The following is a 21,103-nucleotide window of genomic DNA, read 5'->3' on the forward strand; positions in this document are numbered from 1 at the left end:
CCACAAACAACAACACCCTTCTCATCTCCAGTTTACTAGCAACATTTCTGTATTCTATAATTATCATGAACAGGGAATGTGGTTGCGTTCCAAATGGCATCCTATACCCTATTTAGTGCACTACTTTTGACCGGGCCATTAGTACCGGTCAAGAGTAGTGCAATATATAGGGGATATGGTGTAATTTGGCCCGAACTTGTGCCTTTGCTGTGAACAGGATACGACCCGTCCAAAACCTTGATAGTGTTCAGGAAGAGAGTGTCACTGTGTTCACTGTTGGTGACTGATAAACACTTATAGGACTGGCACAGGGGAAAAAGGCTAGCACAGAAACACAAACACGCACACAGGCAACATGCTCACACACCTACACACACACTCACATGCACACAGTATAACACACCAGGCTACGTGATGATGTAAACTCGTGCTGCAGCTCAGTCACTGTACTGTGTATGTTTTTGAACAGAGAGGGCAGAACTTCACTTGGGATAAAATCCACACGATGACCTCAATACTGGAGTTGGAGAACGACAAAAGGAACAAACACGTACAGTATATGTGACAGTGAGAAAGGGAAAAAGTCCAACAAAGTGGAGAGAGAGAGAGAGAGAGAGGAAGAGATGGACAGAATGAAAGTGAGGGAGAAAGACAGAGAGAGGTAACGAGAAAGTTAGCGAGATAAAGGGAGAAAAATAAAGAGTTTGGGTTATAGTGGGAGCAGTGGAACCTCTGGGCTAAATGTCTTTACATCCCATAAATGTGTTTAATTATGCTAACGGTGGTATCAGCTCCTCTGAGCTCCATTACTCCATTACCAGATACACTCTTAATTACCACTGAGCTGACGGGGAGAGAGGGGAGAGAGAGACAAAAAGAGAGGAGAGAGAGAGAGAGAGAGACATGGGAGAGAGAGAAGAGGGGAAGGGTGTGGGAGAAAGAGAAAAACAGGACAATGGAGAGAGAAAGGAGGGAGATAAATGAGGAAGAGAGAAAGATGTATGACAGTGTGAGAAATTGGAAAATACAGGAAAAGAGAGAAAGTAGCAACAGAGATACAGAGAGAGAGAGAGAGAGAGATAGAGAGAGATAGATAGATAGATAGATAGATAGATAGATAGATAGATAGATAGATAGATAGATAGATAGATAGATAGATAGATAGATAGATAGATAGATAGATAGATAGATAGATAGATAGAGTAACAGAGAGAGACAGACATTTGAAATGTCTTTATTCTTTTGGAACTTCTGTGAATGTAATGTTTACTGTTAATTTGTATTGTTTATTATCTATTTCACTTGCATTGGCAATGTTAACATATGTTTCCCATGCCAATAAAGCCCTTGAATTGAATTGAATTGAGAGACAACGAATTTGAAAACAAATCTAATCTTGATAAACTCCCATATCTATTAGGTGAAATACCACAGTGTGCCATCACAGCAGCAAGATGTGTGACCTGTTGACACAAGAAAAGGGCAAGCAGTGAAGCACAAACACCATTGTAAATACAACCCATATTTATCTTTATTTATTTTCCTTTTCGTACTTCAACTATCTGTACATTGTTACAATACTGTACATAGCCAATAATATAACATTTGAAATGTCTAAATTATTTTAAAACTTTTGTGAGTTTAATGTTTACTGTTAATTTTTTATTGTTTATTTCCCTTTTGTTTTCGTCTATTTCACTTGCTTTGGCAATGTAAACATATGTTTCCCATGCCAATAAGTCTCTTTGAAATGAATTGAGAGAGAGACGAGAGAGAGAGCATGGTAGTACTGATCTCCTCCCTGATGGATAAATAATCACTCTAAGCTCTGGCTCAGTTTAATGAGTGCTGCCAATGAGCTAATAGCAGATATCTATGACCTCCACTATCCTAGTCACAGGCCCACAGACAACCCCAGGACAGGGTGGCAGGAGTGGAGAGGAAAACGAAGAGAGAGGAGTGAAAGACAAGGCCGGGCCAAAGAAAGTGAGGGACAATACGAGGAGAGGGAAGAGTGACCAAATCCAGACATAACATTGGCCAGAGGAGTGAGGGATGAGGGGAAAACGAGTTAGGTCCCTATATGACTAGGGGAAGGGCTCAGAGTATTGAAAGTGAAAAGAGATTGGGAGAATTCAGAGGTGACCATTGTGGACTGACAGAGGAAAGGAGAAAAGGAGAGGGGAGAGCAGAGGAGAGAAAATGAGAGGTTAGGGGCAAAGAGTGAAATATGTGATGAGGAGGGGATTACAATGAATCAATGTTCTCTGCACGTCTGTAAAACACGTGGGTTTACAGATTAGCCTTAAAGCTGGAGGATAATATGGTTTTGCAATGTTGCTTTGGTGGACAATAAGAAATGGTTGTTTTTTGATTGCTGGGTGTCTAACCCCAACCTAGAGATCAGATCTGGGTCTGCAAGCTTTACTTCCAGCCCTGTTTTAACACACCTGATTGAGCTAATCAAGGTCTTTAGAATCACACCTGAATGTCGTCATTTGATTGTAATCTCTGGTCTTCGTCAGTGGTTGTTTGATTGTGACATCAATGTTAGTAGTTATTGGATTGTAACGTTTGTGGTTATTTTATTGCGACACTTTAGTAGGCTATGTCATGATTGTGGGACGTTAGAGCCAAACAGCAGAGGGCGCAATCATCATCCATGTGCCTCGTTCCACCACTGCTGGACTGCTGTGCCTAGAATTCGATAATTGAACGGTACATGTGTACTTTCCCATAAATTAGCCTACACATTACGGGTAGATTTTTTTTCTTTCTAAATCAAAACTTGAAGTTTGTAGCATCCTCCATCGAAATGTTTTTATTTCCAATAAAAAGACAGTAGAAAACTGAAGAGGGTACATTGATGAATATGCCTAGTTTATTTTTTGTAAAATACAGGCAAGACAGCTCGCCTTGAGGCTAAACAAATGTAGTTGTGCCCCCTATTAACTGTGTTGTCCAGTCAGTGCTGGAAATCAACAAGTTTTCCGTTTTGGATAACACAATCTTTTAAAAAGTACAATTCCTCTATATTCTCATCCTTTTGGGAGTTTCTAAACTCCAGTCACATATCGTTTGATTTCAAGGAGCTGTGACGTTGCCTCGGGCTAGTCTATGACGTCACACCCAGTAGCGGTCTCTCCGCAGTGTGGAAATAGTTGGTGGAGGACGCAGTCCGATCCACAAAACACCTTTTTAGCTAAGGGACAAATATACATTTGTGAGTTTCTTGTCGGCATCGATTGGACAGGATTTGTATTATTTTTAACAGGCTCCGAAAGACGCGCAGTCAGTGAAGGACGTTTGAAATCGGACTTCTGATTAGTTCACGATTAAAGTTCAAACCGGGAAAAGACACGGATAGAGGTTGTTTTATCAACGACATAAGAGTCATTTAAATCAGAGCACAGACAGCATGGCGAGAGAAGATGCTCGAAATTGGCATGACTTCACAAAAATGATCGGACTGCTCTGCGTGGTCACGTTGCTGACTTTTCAAGGTAAGAAGAACATATTTCAGAAACCACCCTAGAAATTCAACAGCAGCCTACGTTGTTATCCTATACTCGTACCGCGGATCGTTTGGTTGTCACCTGCCGGGGAGGACTCCGTTTGGATACAATCAACGTGCAGGTGTACACTAGGTCTTAACGTTTTCCTTCTTACGGTCGTGAAATAAATTATGAATAAACAAAGTCTCCTTGTGTCCGTCAACTAATTTGACTAGACTATTTTCTGACCGTGACACTATCTCACTCGGTAACCAGAGTTTCGGCGTAAAGTAGGCTACGCGGTGTTTTTGCTCGTAAGGTGTGGCTCAGTTGGCAATCGAAGTATATGTTTCTTCCTGGTGCCAGCAGGTGCATTGTCACTTGTTCTGTTCCAAATACAACCCTAGCGCTGTTGCGTGTCCTTGATCCTCTTTCCCCAGGACCACGCTTCTCCTTCAATTCCTTACGTCCCCCTGCGCCTTTTCTTTCCTCTATCCGACACATCTTCCTGGATTAGTTCCAGTTCACAACACATCCATTGGGTTAGAAATAGCTTTTAATGTAAACAGTGCAACAACAGGGTGTAGCCTAGTTGCCACCAACAACAAAAAGTGATTGAGGCTGCAGTATCGCACTTGATAGCGTCCTTGTGGCCTGTGCATTTTAAAGAAACACCTGTACCCAGAGCCATATATTTAAGCAGTAAGGCCCGAGGGGTGTGGTATATGTCCAATATACCACGGCTAAGTGCTGTTCTTATTTCGCAACGCGGAGTGCCTGGATACAGCCCGTACATGCCGACTAGACCGTGCGTCCGGCATAGCAGGCAGCCTGTGTATATTGGCCATACACCACAAACCCTTGAGGTGCTTTATTGCTATTATAAACTGGTTACCAACGTAATTAGAGCAGTAAAAATACATGTCATACCCGTGGTATACAGCCTGATATACCACGGCCTTCAGCCAATCAGCATTCAGGGCTCGAACCACCCAGTTTATAATTAGTTAGACCAACTGAGAATTTGAATATTGTTCTAATTCTAGACATACAGTTGCATTGTATTGTTTAAATATTCACCATATAATGTTAAAGGAAAAATCCACTCAAACTATATTTTGGTATTTTTCTAAATGTTTTGCATGTCAGCAGTCAAGTTTAAGATATTGGACTTTCAAAAAGCAAAGTGTCATGGGCCACATAACCATGATGATCCGTTTTGCATCATATGATGTATTTTGCATCTGCATGATGATGTGGCTGGTTACACTGCATCTTGAAAGTCCAATGTCTTGAATACTTTACTTCTGACATGCAAAACATTTTGGGACTGCATCAACAGTGGACTAATAACTCACATTTTGCATTTAATTTTTTGGGGTGGATTTTGAGAACTTGGCTGCCATAGAATGTTGTCATGTCATGTAAATGCATCATAATGCTCATTCTAGACATTCAGTTTTATAGTCTTTAAAAAAAAAATTCCCTGTGTAATGTCAATGGGGAGCTAACATGGCTAATGAAAAGGAAAACACGGCTGTTCATGTTCCCAGGTGATTAAAAAATAAAACATGAACAGCAGTGTTTTTTATTTGTCATGATTTCATCTAGAACTCCAGCACTGGAAAAAAGTACCTGGATGCATAGGAGGAAGTAGGGGTGCTGAGGGTGCTGCAGCACCCCCTGGGAAAAAAATCAAATAAAAAATATATTTTGTGGAAAGAAATGCAGAAACCGCATTGGCCCACCTCTCTAAATACATGGTTCTGCCTGTGATTACAGTATGATTATCAGCTAGTTCTACTCCATCAAAAGGTGAGGACAGTAGCCTAACCTATTTGTTTTGTTTCAACAAATTTCCCGCTTAGGCTATATTTAACTTCTCAACAGTGCCCACTTTTGGCATCACACTTACATATAAAGATCAAAAGATGTTGGTAATGTATTTGCTGTATTCAGAAGGTTAATTTATTCAGGTGTGGTAGGCTTCGCGCTCAGGTGTGCAGATTCTCACCTTACACTTGCAGAGTGATCAGGCAAGTTGGCCCAAACAAATGTAAATCTCTATATTCATTTATTTGTAGTGGCAATATAACCCAGCCCTCTTTATTTTTTCCTTTCCCATGGATAAAAAAGTCAACACTGTCTAAGGAAACTTTAGTGCCACAGGAAGAGAGGGTGCTGGCCTAGCCGAGGCCTACTGTACTGCCTGCTGTAGTTGATTTTTATTTGATTTATTTAACTAGGCAAGTCAGTTAAGAACAAATTCTTATTTTACAATAACGGCCTACCCCGGCCAAACCCTAACCCGTACGACGCTGGTCCATTTGTGTGCCGACCAATGGGACTCCTAATCATGGCCTGTTGGGATACAGCCCGGGATCGAACCAGGGTCTGTAGTGACGCCTCTAGCACTGAGATGCAGTGCCTTAGACTGCTGTGTCACTCGGGAGCATTGTTGTACATAACACAAAAATAATAATATCATCATCCGGCACAGAAATGTATTTTCTCTTCTGATTTATTTATAGCGTGGACCTTTTCAGCCCAAATCCATTCTACAGAACATCTAGTGCACTTAGGGGGAAGGAAACCAGTGGCAAACAAAAAGGTTTCTGCATATTTATCAGGGAAAACGCTGGTTTAACCAGTTCAAGTGTAAAAATCTCCCTCTTCACTTTACTGATTTGACAGAAAGAGCCTCTTACACGACAATGTTCAGGCCTTGTTTGTGTGTTTTTTGTGGGAGATTTGTTTTTGTGTTCTTTGCTAAGCCAAGAAAATCTTGTTTATAAGGAAATGACCCAAAAAAGTTTCAATAGCTTAGTAGAGGAAGGTAGGCTTAGTTCAGTTCTCATCAATTTCAATTTAATATAGTCTCATAACCCAGCTTACAATGTAATAACAGTGAGTTTAATTTGTTTTGAATTAAGGTAGGCTTCTATAGTATGAAAATCAATAAAAGACATGTAGTAGAAAATGAAGTTATCTTGAGAGAATGGATGGGATTCCACTTTGAGCCCTAAAACGACACTGTAATACCCCCTAACGAGGTGGAGGCCCTATGTGGGTCAGGAGGGCTTGAACCCCGTTGCCATGGTGATGTTTTATATTGAAATAGGGCTATGGGGTCAGCTGTGACTGGTTTCGTCATCTTTACGGCTGAGTAAACGGCGTTGGTGTGCGTGTGAGAGCGACTGGTGGGCTGGCAGGGTCAGGGGAGAGCAGGTTACAGTCGCACGCTGTTGGAAGAAGAGAGAAATGTGACATTAGGCCAAATTGACTTTGTGCAGTGAAGACACTTGAGATCCTCCTGATGGGTCTCTTCAGCCCTTTGGGAACCGGTGGCTTCTTTAGAGTGATGCAGAGACAGTTCAGGCTGAGGATTGTGTTTCAGAGTCAGTCTGTTGATGGTTGGTAGTCAGTTGGTTTATAGGACTGAATGAACAACGAATTCAGACCCCCGTCCCCCGTCCTCCCCACCACCACCACTTGAGCTCCCTCCCTCCCCCGCCTGCCAGACCCAGTACATACAGGGGGCCTTGTTCTCTGGTCTTTTATTTTCTACCATCTTTCATGTTCCTGTCCAGCGCTTTTGTTTGAGCGACGTTAGTTATTGGTTTATTCAAACGCACTCCCTCCTCTCCCCCTCCCTCTGTCCTCAAGGCCATGCTGTTTATGGGTGTCTGAGAGGGGGAGGGAGAAGGGAGTGAGAGAGAAAGATGTGATATTCCACGGATAAAAGAATGTGGAGTGTGTTTTTTGGGGGGGATGGGAGACTATAATTGAAACATTCTTATCTAAATCAATTTTTCTTCCCAGACAAACACAGCAGAAAAAACACTGCAGAAATAGACTAGTCTTATTTGAAATTGGAAAAGCAACCTTTTTTTTGAATGTGTGAACTTTTCAATGAATGTCTGCATGCTCCAGGTGTTATGTTAATGAGGTGTCCTTGCCCCTCCACTCTAGAGCTGCAAATGCCATGGGGATTGGGAAAAGGTCAGGTGTGTGTGTGTGTTCGTTAGCCTTGCTTTGGCTGCTTTTAGTATGGCTTCATCACTGGCCCTGTCTCTCTCTCTCTCTCTCACACACACACACACACACACACACACACACACACACACACACACACACACACACACACACACACACACTACAGGGCCTGTTTAGAGCGTAGAGCAATAGTTGCCCTCATCACCAGTCAACCTCAGTTGATTCAGACATAAATGTGTGTTTTTAATTTACAGCCCAATAGTTGTGACAGTAATATTAAGTGTGTGTGGATGGTGCCCAACACCTGTGGCCCTGACTCTGCTGCCTCCGTGGAATTCTAATTCAATCCTCATTTTATGGCAGTTTATAACAGTTCGTCAATGAACTACATTCCACATAGAATGAAAAGACCTACTACAGTAAGTCAAGCCATAGAGCTTAGTGATGCGTGTGTCTATAATCAATGTATGTGGAGAGACAGTTATTTTCTCTGTCTATACATATTTCCTTTAAATCAAAGGCCAGACTAGGTTGTTGTTGATTTAAAACATCATTAGACAAGATGGATAGTTCTAGGGAGAGAGGATGTATAGGGAGAGAGGATGTATAGAGAGAGAGAGTGAAGGGGAGAGAGGATGTATAGAGAGAGAGTGAAGGGGAGAGAGGATGTATAGAGAGAGTGAAGGGGAGAGAGGATGTATAGAGAGAGTGAAGGGGAGAGAGGATGTATAGAGAGAGAGTGAAGGGGAGAGAGGATGTATAGAGAGAGTGAAGGGGAGAGAGGATGTATAGAGAGAGAGTGAAGGGGAGAGAGGATGTATAGAGAGAGTGAAGGGGAGAGAGGATGTATAGAGAGAGTGAAGGGGAGAGAGGATGTATAGAGAGAGTGAAGGGGAGAGAGGATGTATAGAGAGAGAGTGAAGGGGAGAGAGGATGTATAGAGAGAGAGTGAAGGGGAGAGAGGATGTATAGAGAGAGAGTGAAGGGGAGAGAGGATGTATAGAGAGAGAGTGAAGGGGAGAGAGGATGTATAGAGAGAGAGGTGAAGGGGAGAGAGGATGTATAGAGAGAGAGAGTGAAGGGGAGAGAGGATGTATAGAGAGAGTGAAGGGGAGAGAGGATGTATAGAGAGAGAGTGAAGGGGAGAGAGGATGTATAGAGAGAGAGAGTGAAGGGGAGAGAGGATGTATAGAGAGAGAGAGTGAAGGGGAGAGAGGATGTATAGAGAGAGAGAGTGAAGGGGAGAGAGGATGTATAGAGAGAGAGAGTGAAGGGGAGAGAGGATGTATAGAGAGAGAGAGTGAAGGGGAGAGAGGATGTATAGAGAGAGAGAGTGAAGGGGAGAGAGGATGTATAGAGAGAGAGTGAAGGGGAGAGAGGATGTATAGAGAGAGTGAAGGGGAGAGAGGATGTATAGAGAGAGAGTGAAGGGGAGAGAGGATGTATAGAGAGAGAGTGAAGGGGAGAGAGGATGTATAGAGAGAGAGTGAAGGGGAGAGAGGATGTATAGAGAGAGTGAAGGGGAGAGAGGATGTATAGAGAGAGTGAAGGGGAGAGAGGATGTATAGAGAGAGTGAAGGGGAGAGAGGATGTATAGAGAGAGAGAGAGAGTGAAGGGGAGAGAGGATGTATAGAGAGAGAGAGAGAGAGTGAAGGGGAGAGAGGATGTATAGAGAGAGAGAGAGGGAGTGAAGGGGAGAGAGGATGTATAGAGAGAGAGTGAAGGGGAGAGAGGATGTATAGAGAGAGAGTGAAGGGGAGAGAGGATGTATAGAGAGAGAGTGAAGGGGAGAGAGGATGTATAGAGAGAGAGTGAAGGGGAGAGAGGATGTATAGAGAGAGAGTGAAGGGGAGAGAGGATGTATAGAGAGAGAGTGAAGGGGAGAGAGGATGTATAGAGAGAGAGAGTGAAGGGGAGAGAGGATGTATAGAGAGAGAGAGAGTGAAGGGGAGCGAGGATGTATAGAGAGAGAGGGAGAGTTTGGTCGATCAGCAGCACTTCTTGTGTCACTGAACTATGAGTTTTGCTTTTGGACAGGGAAGCAGGAGCGATAGTAGTCGACACACCACTAGCTAGTAATAATGAGGGTGTGTAACCTGAGGCTATGCTGTGTAGGGCTGACTGACATTTAGTTGATTGTTTGGTAAATAGGCTGTTGGTCAACCAAGATTTCTTTTTTCGACAAGCAGTGGCACATATGTAAAAAAAAATATATATATATATATGGCACACGAGACAGCTGTCTGATTCACGCCCGTCTCGGTGGACTAGTCCGCTGCGGGGATGGCACACCACTGTCACCAGTAGTACATTTACCATTCATTCCCATCATTTCTCATCCACAATGTCTGTTTGGTTATGGTAATTTCTGGTAATGCATTCAATATATATTATTATTACTACAGTCTTGTCATCGGAGGAGTGGACACATTGTTTGTAGAGCGCACAACCTAGGCTACACTTGTGAGAAAGTTTTGGTTTATTTCATTCCATTTATGAGTTGTCAATTTATTCATTGTCTTTTGTTTGGAGCGCTCCTGTCAATGTTGAGTAAGGACACGCACCTGATTGTGCATAGAACTAGGCCTAGGCTACCTGCCTGCATGCAGATGTAGGCCTATAAATGTGCCCATTTTAGGATCTGATACACTACTATTTCTCTCTTAACTCACCATCACTGTAGCTTCTCAAAGAAATATCTTCTTCGCCTCAAACGGCAAGTAAACAAAGTCTGTTTTTACATCCATTTGAGAATTTTTTTAAATTTAATTTAATTTTTAAATTTAACCTTTTATTTAACCAGGAAGGGCTCATTGAGATTTAAAATCTCTTTTTCAAGAGCGTCCTGGCCAAGATAGGCAGCGCCAAGTCATTACGAAAATTACAGACAAACAACATGAAAAACTACAATTAATCTAGTAAAAACCATAGAATTAACAAAGAATATAACAAAATCAAAAACAGCTCATTAAAAACATTGACATGTCAGGGAATCAGTCTCAAGATCATTCATCAGTGATTTAAAAATACCAATCGGGACAAGTTCTTCCAGTTTAAAAGTATTTTGTAAGGCATTCCAAGACGATGGCGCAGAGTACATAAAAGCCCTTTTACCAAATTCAGTTCGGACATTTGGAACAGTTAGCAGGATAAAGTCCCGCGAACGAAGAGAGTACCCACCACATTTCTGAACAATAAAAATGCCCAAATAAAAAGGTAGTAAACCCAAAATGGCTTTGTAAATAAAAGTATACCAGTGACTGAGCCTACGAGTGACTAGAGAAGGCCAGCCAACCCTGGTATACAAAGTGCAGTGGTGCGTAAGGGTTTTGCAGTTTAAAATAAATCTCAGAGTGCCATGGTAAAGGGTGTCAATTGATCTCAAACACTGAGCGGAAGCATTCATATATAAAATATCCCCATAGTCTAGTAAAGGCATAAATGTAGCTGATACTAGCCTCCTTCTGGCTTCAAAAGAAAAACAAGCCTTATTCCTAAAATAAAATCCTAATTTCAGCTTCAATTTTTTTGTAAGTTGTTGAATATGCATTTTAAAAGAGAGGCCATCATCAATCAAAATTCCAAGATATTTATATGAGGTTACAACCTCAATCTCCTTGCCCTGACAGGTAGTAATTGGTGAAAGGTTCAGAGGTCTATTTTTTTGCTTTAGAAAACACCAGTAGTTTAGTTTTGTCAGTATTGAGGATAAGCTTCAATTGAGACAAGGTATGTTGAACAGTATTAAAAACAGTTTGCAAGTTCTGGAAAGCTTTTGTAAGAGATGAAGCACAGCAGTAAATAACAGTATCATCAGCATAAAAATGAAGTTGTGCATTTTGGACATTTTTGTCTAAATTATTTATATAAATAGTGAATAAGAGGACCAAGTACAGAGCCTTGGGGCACACCATTTATGACAGACAATTTAACAGACCTAAGTCCATCAAATTGAGTGCACTGAGTTCTATCAGACAGATAGTTAACAAACCATGCAACTGCATGCTCTGAAAGACCTACACTCGACAATCTCTGCCTTAGTATAGCATGATCAACTGTATCAAAAGCCTTAGAGAGATAAATAAAAAGTGAGACACAATGCTGTTTTTTGTCAAGAGCTTCAGTGATATCATTTAAAACCTTCATGGCTGCTGTAATTGTGCTGTGCTTCTTCCTGAAACCCGATTGGTACATTGATTAAATAAAAACTCTTTTAGCTGTTCACTCACAAGGGTTTCAAGTATTTTCACCAGGGGTGACAGCTTTGAGATTGGCCTATAATTATTTAAAAGAGTTGGATCTCCCCCTTTTAAAAGTGGCAGGACAAATGCTGATTTCCAGATCTTTGGAATTTCATTACATTCCAGGGTTAGATTAAACAGATATGTAAGTGGCATGACAATGGTTTCTCAATGTAGCCTATTTGAACAATCTTTCCAGCTCTCTCCCTTTTTTGTTAACCACTCAGCATGAAAGGGGGAAAAAATGTCATGCTCTGCTCTGGTGGAAACGTCATAAAATAGGCCTACCTGATTACTTTTTACCCCGTGTGAAAATAGTCTACAGCTGTGTCTGTCCAGAGTGAAGGCTGGGCCAAGTTAATAGTTGATGCAGTGTTTCTAGTTCCTTGCAGACAGGCCATAAGTAGCCTGTGATTTTTAGGATATATATTTTCTACCTGCAGGCTGCAATGTTTTTATTTGTTGGTTTATTTTGGCAATTTTTACATCTTGCCAATAGTTACTTTTAGATTTGTACCATTTTCATTTAAATATCATTTTGATGAACCACATCACATTGATTTTGCGATATGAAGACTATTATAAGTTAAATGAAACTGTTCCATTAAAGGGTCTGAATACTTATGTAAATAAAGTATTTCTGTTTTATTTTTAATAGATTTGCAAACATTTCTAAACCTGTTTTCTCTCTTTCATTATGGGGTATTGTGTGTAGATTAAGGATTTTTAAAAATGTATTTAAACCATTTTAGAATGAAAGGGTCTCTCTCTCTTTCTCTCCTCTCTCTCTCTCTCTCTCTCGTCAACAGTTTTAGAACACCTACTCATTCAAGGGTTTTTATTTATTTTTAATGTTTTCTACATTGTAGAATAATAGTGAAGACATCAACACTATGAAATAACCCATGGAATCATGTAGTAACCAAAAAAGTGTTAAACAAATCAAAATATATTTTATATTTGAGATTCTTTAAATAGCCACCCTTTTCCTAGATGACAGCTTTGCACACTCTTGGCATTCTCTCAACCAGCTTCATCTGGAATGCTTCGCCAACAGTCTTGAAGGAGTTCCCACGTATGCTGAGTACTTTTTGGCTGCTTTTCCTTCACTCTGCGGTCCGACTCATCCCAAACCATCTCAATTTGGTTGAGGTCGGGTGATTGTGGAGGCCAGGTCATCTGATACAGCACTCCATCACTCTTCTTCTTGGTAAAATAGCCCTTACACAGCCTGGACCTAACACAAGTGTGTTGGGTCATTGTCCTGTTGAAAAATGGGACTACCTCATGAATCTGGTTGCGAGAATGCCAAGAGTTTGCAAAGCTGTCATCAAGGCAAAGGGTGGCTATTTTGAAGAATCTCAAATACATAAAATACATTTTGGTTTGTTTAACCCTTTTTTGGTTACTACATGATTCTATGTGTTATTTCATAGTTTTGATGTCTTTATTATTAGAAAATAGTAAAATAAAGAGAACATTTTGAGTAGGTGTTCTAAAACTTTTGACTGTGTGTGTGACTGCTCTCGGTCGACCAAGATGTCTTTTTTGCCGGGTGGTTTCTTCAGGATGTGGTGGTGTTCCTCCCTGTCTACCACAGTCGTCTGAGAATAGCCTCATTTATCTCTACATATTAATTAAACTGACACATCCTTTCAAAGCATCTTTCAGAGGGTGTTAAATAACTGATGGATCATGAATGAATGACTCAGCCCCCCAAAAAACGACATCCCCCCCCCCCCCCCCCCCCCCTCTGCTACAGAGATCCTCCATTGGGAGTGTTTGTTTTACCTGGCAGGGTTGCCAGATTGGAGGCCATCCCATCCAATCAAAGGGAGAAGTAGAAATCCCCCCCCCCCCCCCCTTTAAAGAATGCCAAATGCCATTAAGATGAATGGGAGTGGAAGGGTTTACAAAATCATAGTTCTGCTGAGGTCACTGGGGTCAGGTTGGATTCCAACTAGAGCAAAACACACAAACCCGTCTGTAGATGTTATCAAGGCTGGATATGGTATGAATCAGTGGAAATGCCGATAGTGCTCCTTATCATCCATCCCTCTATCAAAAATGTCTTCGTCACAGAAACACATTTGCACACACACCAGTTTCTGTCTCCCTGCCTGCCTCTACACTCAACACAGTACCTTAGAGAATCCGTGTTTAGCTGGTCATGTTGGGAGTAGGAGATTCTCTTTGACACAGCCTCAGATGACACCCAGCTACAGTGGTCACACCCCCATCGAGAGAGACTGAGTCTAGGAGCAGCCCCTGAATGGGACATGGCATGACACTGCAGCAACGCTTTCACAGTACCACTTATCAAGACTCCTGCTGTGCCCAATGAAACTGTGACCCAAACAGTGGTCAAGTACCCAATTGTCATATTTGAGTGAAAGTAAAGATGCCTTTAATAGAAAATGACAAAAGTGAAAGTCGCCCAGTAAAGTCCTACTTGAGTAAAAGTCTAAAAGTATTTGGGTTTTAAGTATCAAAAGTAGAAATAATTTCAACATGAAGCATGTATTTAGTGAGTATGCCAGATCAGAGGCAGTAGGGATGACCAGGGATGTTCAGGTGATAAGTGCGTGAATTGGACTATTTTCCTGTCCTGCTAAGCATTCAAAATGTAACGAGTACTTTTGGGTGTCAGGGAAAATGTATTGAGTAATAAGTACAATATTTTCCTTAAGGAATGTAGTGAAGTAAAAGTAGTTAAAAATATAAATAAAGTACAGATACCCCAAAAACCTACTAAAGTAGTTCTTTCAAGTATCTTTTCTTAAGTACTTTACACCACTGGACACAAACCAAGGCGCTAGGACTAGGCTGCTGGTTAAGGGGGCTGAGAGGGGTGGGTACAGTTGGAATGAAGGGGGCAGCGTTAGTGGGGGAGCAGAGTGGAGATGACATACTTTTAAATTCCTCACAGTGGCAACTTGGCACAGGGATAAGGGGATTTGGAGGAGAGAGAGGGAGGGAGGATCTGCTCATTTGTAGTTTAGCATCATCCCTCTCTCTGACACTTTAACAGTGACAGATCTAGCTATCACTGATGGAGTTGGGCCAATTATGTCTAACCTTTCTCTCTTTAACATCTTCTGTCTTTCTCCTCACACTTTTCTCTCTTGTCTCTCCCATCTCTCTCCATCTGTAAAATCCTCTGTGGTGCGCTCAGCAGATCTGTATGGCACTGAGCACAGAGGCCCTTGACATTGTCCTAGCTACGAACACACACATGTTTCCGTTGTCATTAGCAGTCACCTTAATGTGTCTAAATGGAGAGTGTGGTTTGTGTTATTGATCTTGTATCGATCAGGGAAGGATGCAGTGTCCTTATGTGTTATTGAAAACATTTAGGTTTCGCACTGACGGCTCTGTCAAACCACTATCTCTCTTTCTCTCTCTGTGTGTCCAAGTCAGTTTGACAGTTACCACCTCTCTTGCCCCCCCATTCTCTCCCACTTTTTTTCACATCTTTCTGTTTTTTCGTAATGTGTTGTATGTTATCCGTGACGTCACAACCTGTCTCTTCCACTTCTACACCACCAGTTGCCTTTTCTCTGCATCTCCGTACAGCTCACTTTGAGAAGGTTGTGTCAAATTCACACTTCCCAGCCTGTCTGGACAGACAGAGACAGGGCTGAGGGAGGATATTTACTGAGTTGTGACAGGACCTTGTTTAGGGTGACACGCCTAAGACCCAACCACATCATCACATGTTACTATGGGCTGTTGATGGTGAAGAATTTAATCTCCCAGTTCTTTCCTTCTTCCCAAAGTGTACACTTGTTCACTTCACTTCCCTGATTCGAAATGGAAATCACTGGTATAAGAAATATGGTGTAAACTCCCACTAGCCTATGCCTCCACCAATCCAATGCTTTTAGATTTGTGGGAAGTAGTTATTTAGAGCAGGGAGAGGACATACCATATTACTGGGCTACAGGCAGGGAAGACATTTAGGCAGGGAGTTTATTTAGTGTGGGACATTTTATCAGAGATAAGAGTGGAGCTGGAACAGAACATTCAGTCGTGTTTAAATTGTTCAAGATAAAACCGATATTACACAGTGTGTTGTCTTCTATTTCCCCATGTTCTTCTGAATCTCAGAAACATTAAAGGGAAGATGGCCGCCGGCAGACTGCATTTCTGATTAGTCACAACACTGATGCCCAGAGCTATCAACCTTACCAACTCTGTTTGGCTTGTTCTGGGTGCATCCCAAATGGCTCCATATATAGTGCACTCATTTTAACCAGAGCCCTATGGGTCCTAGTCAAGTGTGCTCTATATAGGGAAGAAGGTGCCATTTTGAGATTGTAACCTCTGTCAATTATAGTGTAGTTATCCAACTGCCACCCAAAGCAAACCTCATGATGACCTTTTTCAGCTTGAATGTCTACAGAATTTCTACAGAAGACTAGCCTATCTCAATGATCACCATTGAGATTCATTGCAGCCACCAGGACTGGTAGAAAGCAGAATAGGAGGAGACTGGAGTGACAGGTTGGCCTTTTCCTCTCACTGGGTTTTGTCAACAGGGTGTGCCAAAGTGTTTGTTTACTACAGATAGTCTTGGCACTTCATCTAAATAGAATTTTGTGTTGAATGAGCCCCCCCCACACACACACACACTATAGCTGATCCCATCCTTCTTACACAGCCACAGTGGGGTCTCTGACTCAGTCCTATTCCTTTATCCCTCTGCTCTCTGCCAGCCCTCTAACTAATGAATCCAATCTACCTCCTGTAGCTCTATCCCACCCCCTCTCTCTTTCTCTCTGCTTCTTTCTCCATGTCTTACACTCTCCACCCCTCCTCATCTTCCTTCCTCCTTCTCCATGTCTCGCTATCTTCCCTTCTCTCTCTCTGTCTGTTGATTTCCTCTGAGTAGCTTCTTAACTTCCTCCTCTCTGTAATTTGGTCCTCGTAATTGATCCGTCTGTTCAGCCTGTCTTATAGTCTGTGTCCCCCTCTCCTTCCGTCCCTCCTTCCCCTCATCCCTCGTTTCTCCTGCTGTAATTTGAATGTCTTTGGTTCCCTTCTTTCTCTGCTCTTTCTCTCTCCTTCATCTCCCTCTCTCCCCCTCTGTCCTATTCCCTCTGTTTCACCTACATTAACGTTGAAGTTTCTCTTTAAGCCTGCCAATACAAACTACTCTCTTTATTGCTTCTTTTCCCTCACTGTTTTGTAATGGTACCTTTCCTATCAACATGGTGTATTGCTGCCTCTATGTTGCAGTCTCTCTCTGCCTCCTAACAATGTTCCTTTTTCTCCTTCCTCCCTCCCTCCCTCCCTCCCTCCCTCCCTCCCTCCCTCCCCCGCTCCTGTCCCAGAAGGCAGTTTTTGAAGGTTAAGTTGCTGCGACAGTACAACAACGTTTCCCAACAATAATCTCAAGCCCTCTCCCTCCTCCCTTCCTCACCCTGGCTGCAGAATGGCACTCGGCTATCCCTCCAACACACACACACACACACACACACACACACACACACACACACGCTCTTTTTTTTCACAGAACCTCAGGCTCAATGGTGGGCTGAATCAGATTGCTGAGGGAGAGAGGTTGTGCGAGGGAGAGAGGTTGTGCCAGGGAGAGAGGTTGTGCGAGGGAGAGAGGTTGTGCCAGGGAGAGAGGTTGTGCCAGGGAGAGAGGTTGTGCCAGGGAGAGAGGTTGTGCCAGGGAGAGAGGTTGTGCCAGGGAGAGAGGTTGTGCCAGGGAGAGAGGTTGTGCCAGGGAGAGAGGTTGTGCCAGGGAGAGAGGTTGTGCCAGGGAGAGAGGTTGTGCCAGGGAGAGAGGTTGTGCGAGGGAGAGAGGTTGTGCCAGGGAGAGAGGTTGTGCCAGGGAGAGAGGTTGTGCCAGGGAGAGAGGTTGTGCCAGGGAGAGAGGTTGTGCCAGGGAGAGAGGTTGTGCCAGGGAGAGGTATGGTTTTATCAGGACTAACCTGTCCCACAGAGATGCTGTGGCCACACTCAATCCTCTGAGAACTCCTATCACACTCTCAGGACACTGCTGTTACAAGGACTATAGAGCACAATACACAGATGTGAAGTCTAGCCAGGTCACTTCCACTAAATGTACCATGCTTGGGTTCTACAGCAGGTTGGATTTGGGGAATTGAGGAAGAACGGCACCATGCCTTGCCTTGATGTGAGTTACTTCTATTCATATCAAGTTACTGTTGTACTGTGGGCCAGCCAGGCATTGGTGGGTAAATTATATACTACTGTTATTGAAACAGGCCTGTCATTGTGTTCCTAGTGGAGTCCCCAGTTCCTCCCTTCCCTCCCCTAACTTTCCTGGTTTCCCCTTCCTTATCCTTCCCTCCCCTAACTTTCCTGGGTTCCCCTTCCTTATCCTTCCCTCCCCTAACTTTCCTGGGTTCCCCTTCCTTATCCTTCCCTCCCCTAACTTTCCTGGTTTCCCCTTCCTTATCCTTCCCTCCCCTAACTTTCCTGGGTTCCCCTTCCTTATCCTTCCCTCCCCTAACTTTCCTGGGTTCCCCTTCCTTATCCTTCCCTCCCCTAACTTTCCTGGTTTCCCCTTCCTTATCCTTCCCTCCCCTAACTTTCCCGGTTTCCCCTTCCTTATCCTTCCCTCCCCTAACTTTCCCGGTTTCCCCTTCCTTATCCTTCCCTCCCCTAACTTTCCTGGTTTCCCCTTCCTTATCCTTCCCTCCCCTAACTTTCCTGGTTTCCCCTTCCTTATCCTTCCCTCCCCTAACTTTCCCGGTTTCCCCTTCCTTATCCTCCCCTAACTTTCCCGGTTTCCCCTTCCTTATCCTTCCCTAACTTTCCCGGTTTCCCCTTCCTTATCCTTCCCTCCCCTAACTTTCCCGGTTTCCCCTTCCTTATCCTTCCCTCCCCTAACTTTCCCGGTTTCCCCTTCCTTATCCTTCCCTCCCCTAACTTTCCCGGTTTCCCCTTCCTTATCCTCCCCTAACTTTCCCGGTTTCCCCTTCCTTATCCTCCCCTAACTTTCCCGGTTTCCCCTTCCTTATCCTCCCCTCCCCTAACTTTCCCGGTTTCCCCTTCCTTATCCTTCCCTCCCCCAGGGCCACTAGAGCATCACAGAGCAGCCTGTACCTTGGAGCCCCCCGTCTACCTTGCCATCTCATCCCCCCCCCCCCCCCCCCTGCTCCCCCTTCCTGTCCAGTCTGTGTGAATGGACAGATCTGTCTGACTACCCAGCTCCCCCCCCTTCCTGTCCAGTCTGTGTGAATGGACAGATCTGTCTGACTACCCAGCTCCCCCCCCCTTCCTGTCCAGTCTGTGTGAATGGACAGATCTGTCTGACTACCCAGCTTCCCCCCTTCCTGTCCAGTCTGTGTGAATGGACAGATCTGTCTGACTACCCAGCTCCCCCCCCTTCCTGTCCAGTCTGTGTGAATGGACAGATCTGTCTGACTACCCAGCTCCCCCCCCCTTCCTGTCCAGTCTGTGTGAATGGACAGATCTGTCTGACTACCCAGCTTCCCCCTTCCTGTCCAGTCTGTGTGAATGGACAGATCTGTCTGACTACCCAGCTCCCCCCCTTCCTGTCCAGTCTGTGTGAATGGACAGATCTGTCTGACTACCCAGCTCCCCTGAGGAAAGGTGGAGCTCCAAACAATAGTCAGCCTCTCTCTCAAATAAAATGTTATTGGTCACATAAATGTGGTTAGCAGATGTTATTGCGAGTGTAGCGAAATGCTTGTGCTTCTAGTTCTGACAGTGCAGCAATATCTAACAAGTAATATCTAAGAATTTCACAAAAAATACCGAATACACACAAATCTAAGTAAAGGAATGGATTTAAGAATATATAAATATATGGACAAGCAATGTCAGAGCAGTATAGAATAAGATGCAGTAGATAGTATAGAATACACTATATACATATGAGATGAGTAATGCAAGATATGTAAACATTATTAAAGTGACTAGTGATCCATTTATTAAGGTGTCCAATGATTTCAAGTCTGTATGTAGGCAGCAGCCACTCAGTGTTAGTGATGCCTGTTTAACAGTCTGATGGCCTTGAGATAGAAGCTGTTTTTCAGTCCCAGCTTTGATGCACCTGTACCGACCTCGCCTTCTGGATGATGGCAGAAGTTGGGAATGGAAGTTGGAGGACCAGGTGTAGAAAGTGGCTAGTTGGTGGTAGCAGTACTTTGGTTCATGTGTGTTGGTGTTGTGTATCTCCTTCATGCTTGTCGACTGGCTTTCTTAGCTACTTACGGGCTGTTCCGTACACGTGTGTGTGTGTGTGTGTGCATGCAGAGCCAGGCAGAGCCAGGTGTTCTGGCCTTGTAGGCAGCTAGGGGCAATTTCCTGATATCGGCTTCACTTTTAGTCTTTAAAGGAAACAATCCTCTCTCTCCTTTCTCACTCCTCCTCCCTCCATTCACTCGCTCGCAGCTGATTTGTCTATCAGTGATTCATGAATTCAGCTCTGTCGTGCAATAGCCCTTCTAGGGGGGCTTGGTGTGTGCGTTTGTGTTCAGTTTGAGTGCGTGTTCATGCTGAGCGACGGGGGAGGGCTTTGGGCGTTGGAGAAAGGTAGAGCGAGAGAGGGAATGTGCTGTGACGCCAGCCAGCCGTGATTAGAGCTGTAACACTCTCCGATTTTTAAACCCACATTTAAATAGACATTGCCTAGGGAGTGTTGGGGGGGGGGTGCCCTCCTCTCTAAACGAACACAAGCGTCTTTTAATTTCTCTTCTTTTAAATAGATGTCCCCAAGGCCCCACCTACCAACTTTTGCATCTCTCTCATTCTCGCTCTCGTTTTCTCGTTCTTTCTCTCCTCCGTTCAACACGGAATAGCTTTATCCGCCATAGATTATTGATGTCTTCCCTAGCTATAACCCTCCTCTCTGCCGTCCTCCCTTTTCCTCAATCCTTTGGCTTTCTTCCCTGCACCAGTCAGGTCCCTTCCACGCTCCCTCCCTCGCTCCCTCTCTTCCTTGCCATCTCTCCCCCCTCATTCCTTCTAGCTGACTCCATCTCTACCCTCAAAACCACTGTCTTCTTCCTTCCTGTTCCCAGCTCAACTCTTCTTTCCTCTCGCTTTCTGTCTTCCCCTCTTGTTCTCTTATTTCTCTCCATTTCTGGCCTACTTTCTGTCTCTCTCTCTCTCTCTCTCTCTCTCCGTTTCCCACTCTGCCTATATTTATTTACATGCACAGGGAGTGATGGATGGATGGATGAATGAAGGTATATATGGAGGGGGTTTGGTGGCTGGCAGGATGTGAACAGACGCTGAACAGTTCTGTCAATCTAAACATGACTAATGACTTGGCTAATGGCTTCCTGCGTTCGTTGAGTCGTTTTAGTGTTCTGTCAATGTCATCAATGAATTAGTTCAGTTCCGTTTCAGTATTCTAAGAT

The 21,103-nt window shown here is 43.6% G+C and overlaps 1 protein-coding gene across 1 annotated transcript in view; it reads left to right on the top strand.

Moving 5' to 3' along the window:
- Positions 1-3,141: 3,141 nt before the first annotated feature.
- Positions 3,142-21,103, top strand: part of LOC115176381 (nectin-2) — a 61,137-nt gene continuing 43,175 nt past the window's right edge. The window contains exon 1 of the mRNA XM_029736379.1: positions 3,142-3,503. Coding sequence (XP_029592239.1) covers positions 3,419-3,503 — 85 coding nt within the window. The 5' untranslated portion in view covers positions 3,142-3,418. The remainder of the gene's footprint in view (positions 3,504-21,103) is intronic.

This window comes from Salmo trutta, chromosome 37, assembly GCF_901001165.1.
Source record: "Salmo trutta chromosome 37, fSalTru1.1, whole genome shotgun sequence".
NCBI classification, from domain to species: domain Eukaryota; kingdom Metazoa; phylum Chordata; class Actinopteri; order Salmoniformes; family Salmonidae; genus Salmo; species Salmo trutta.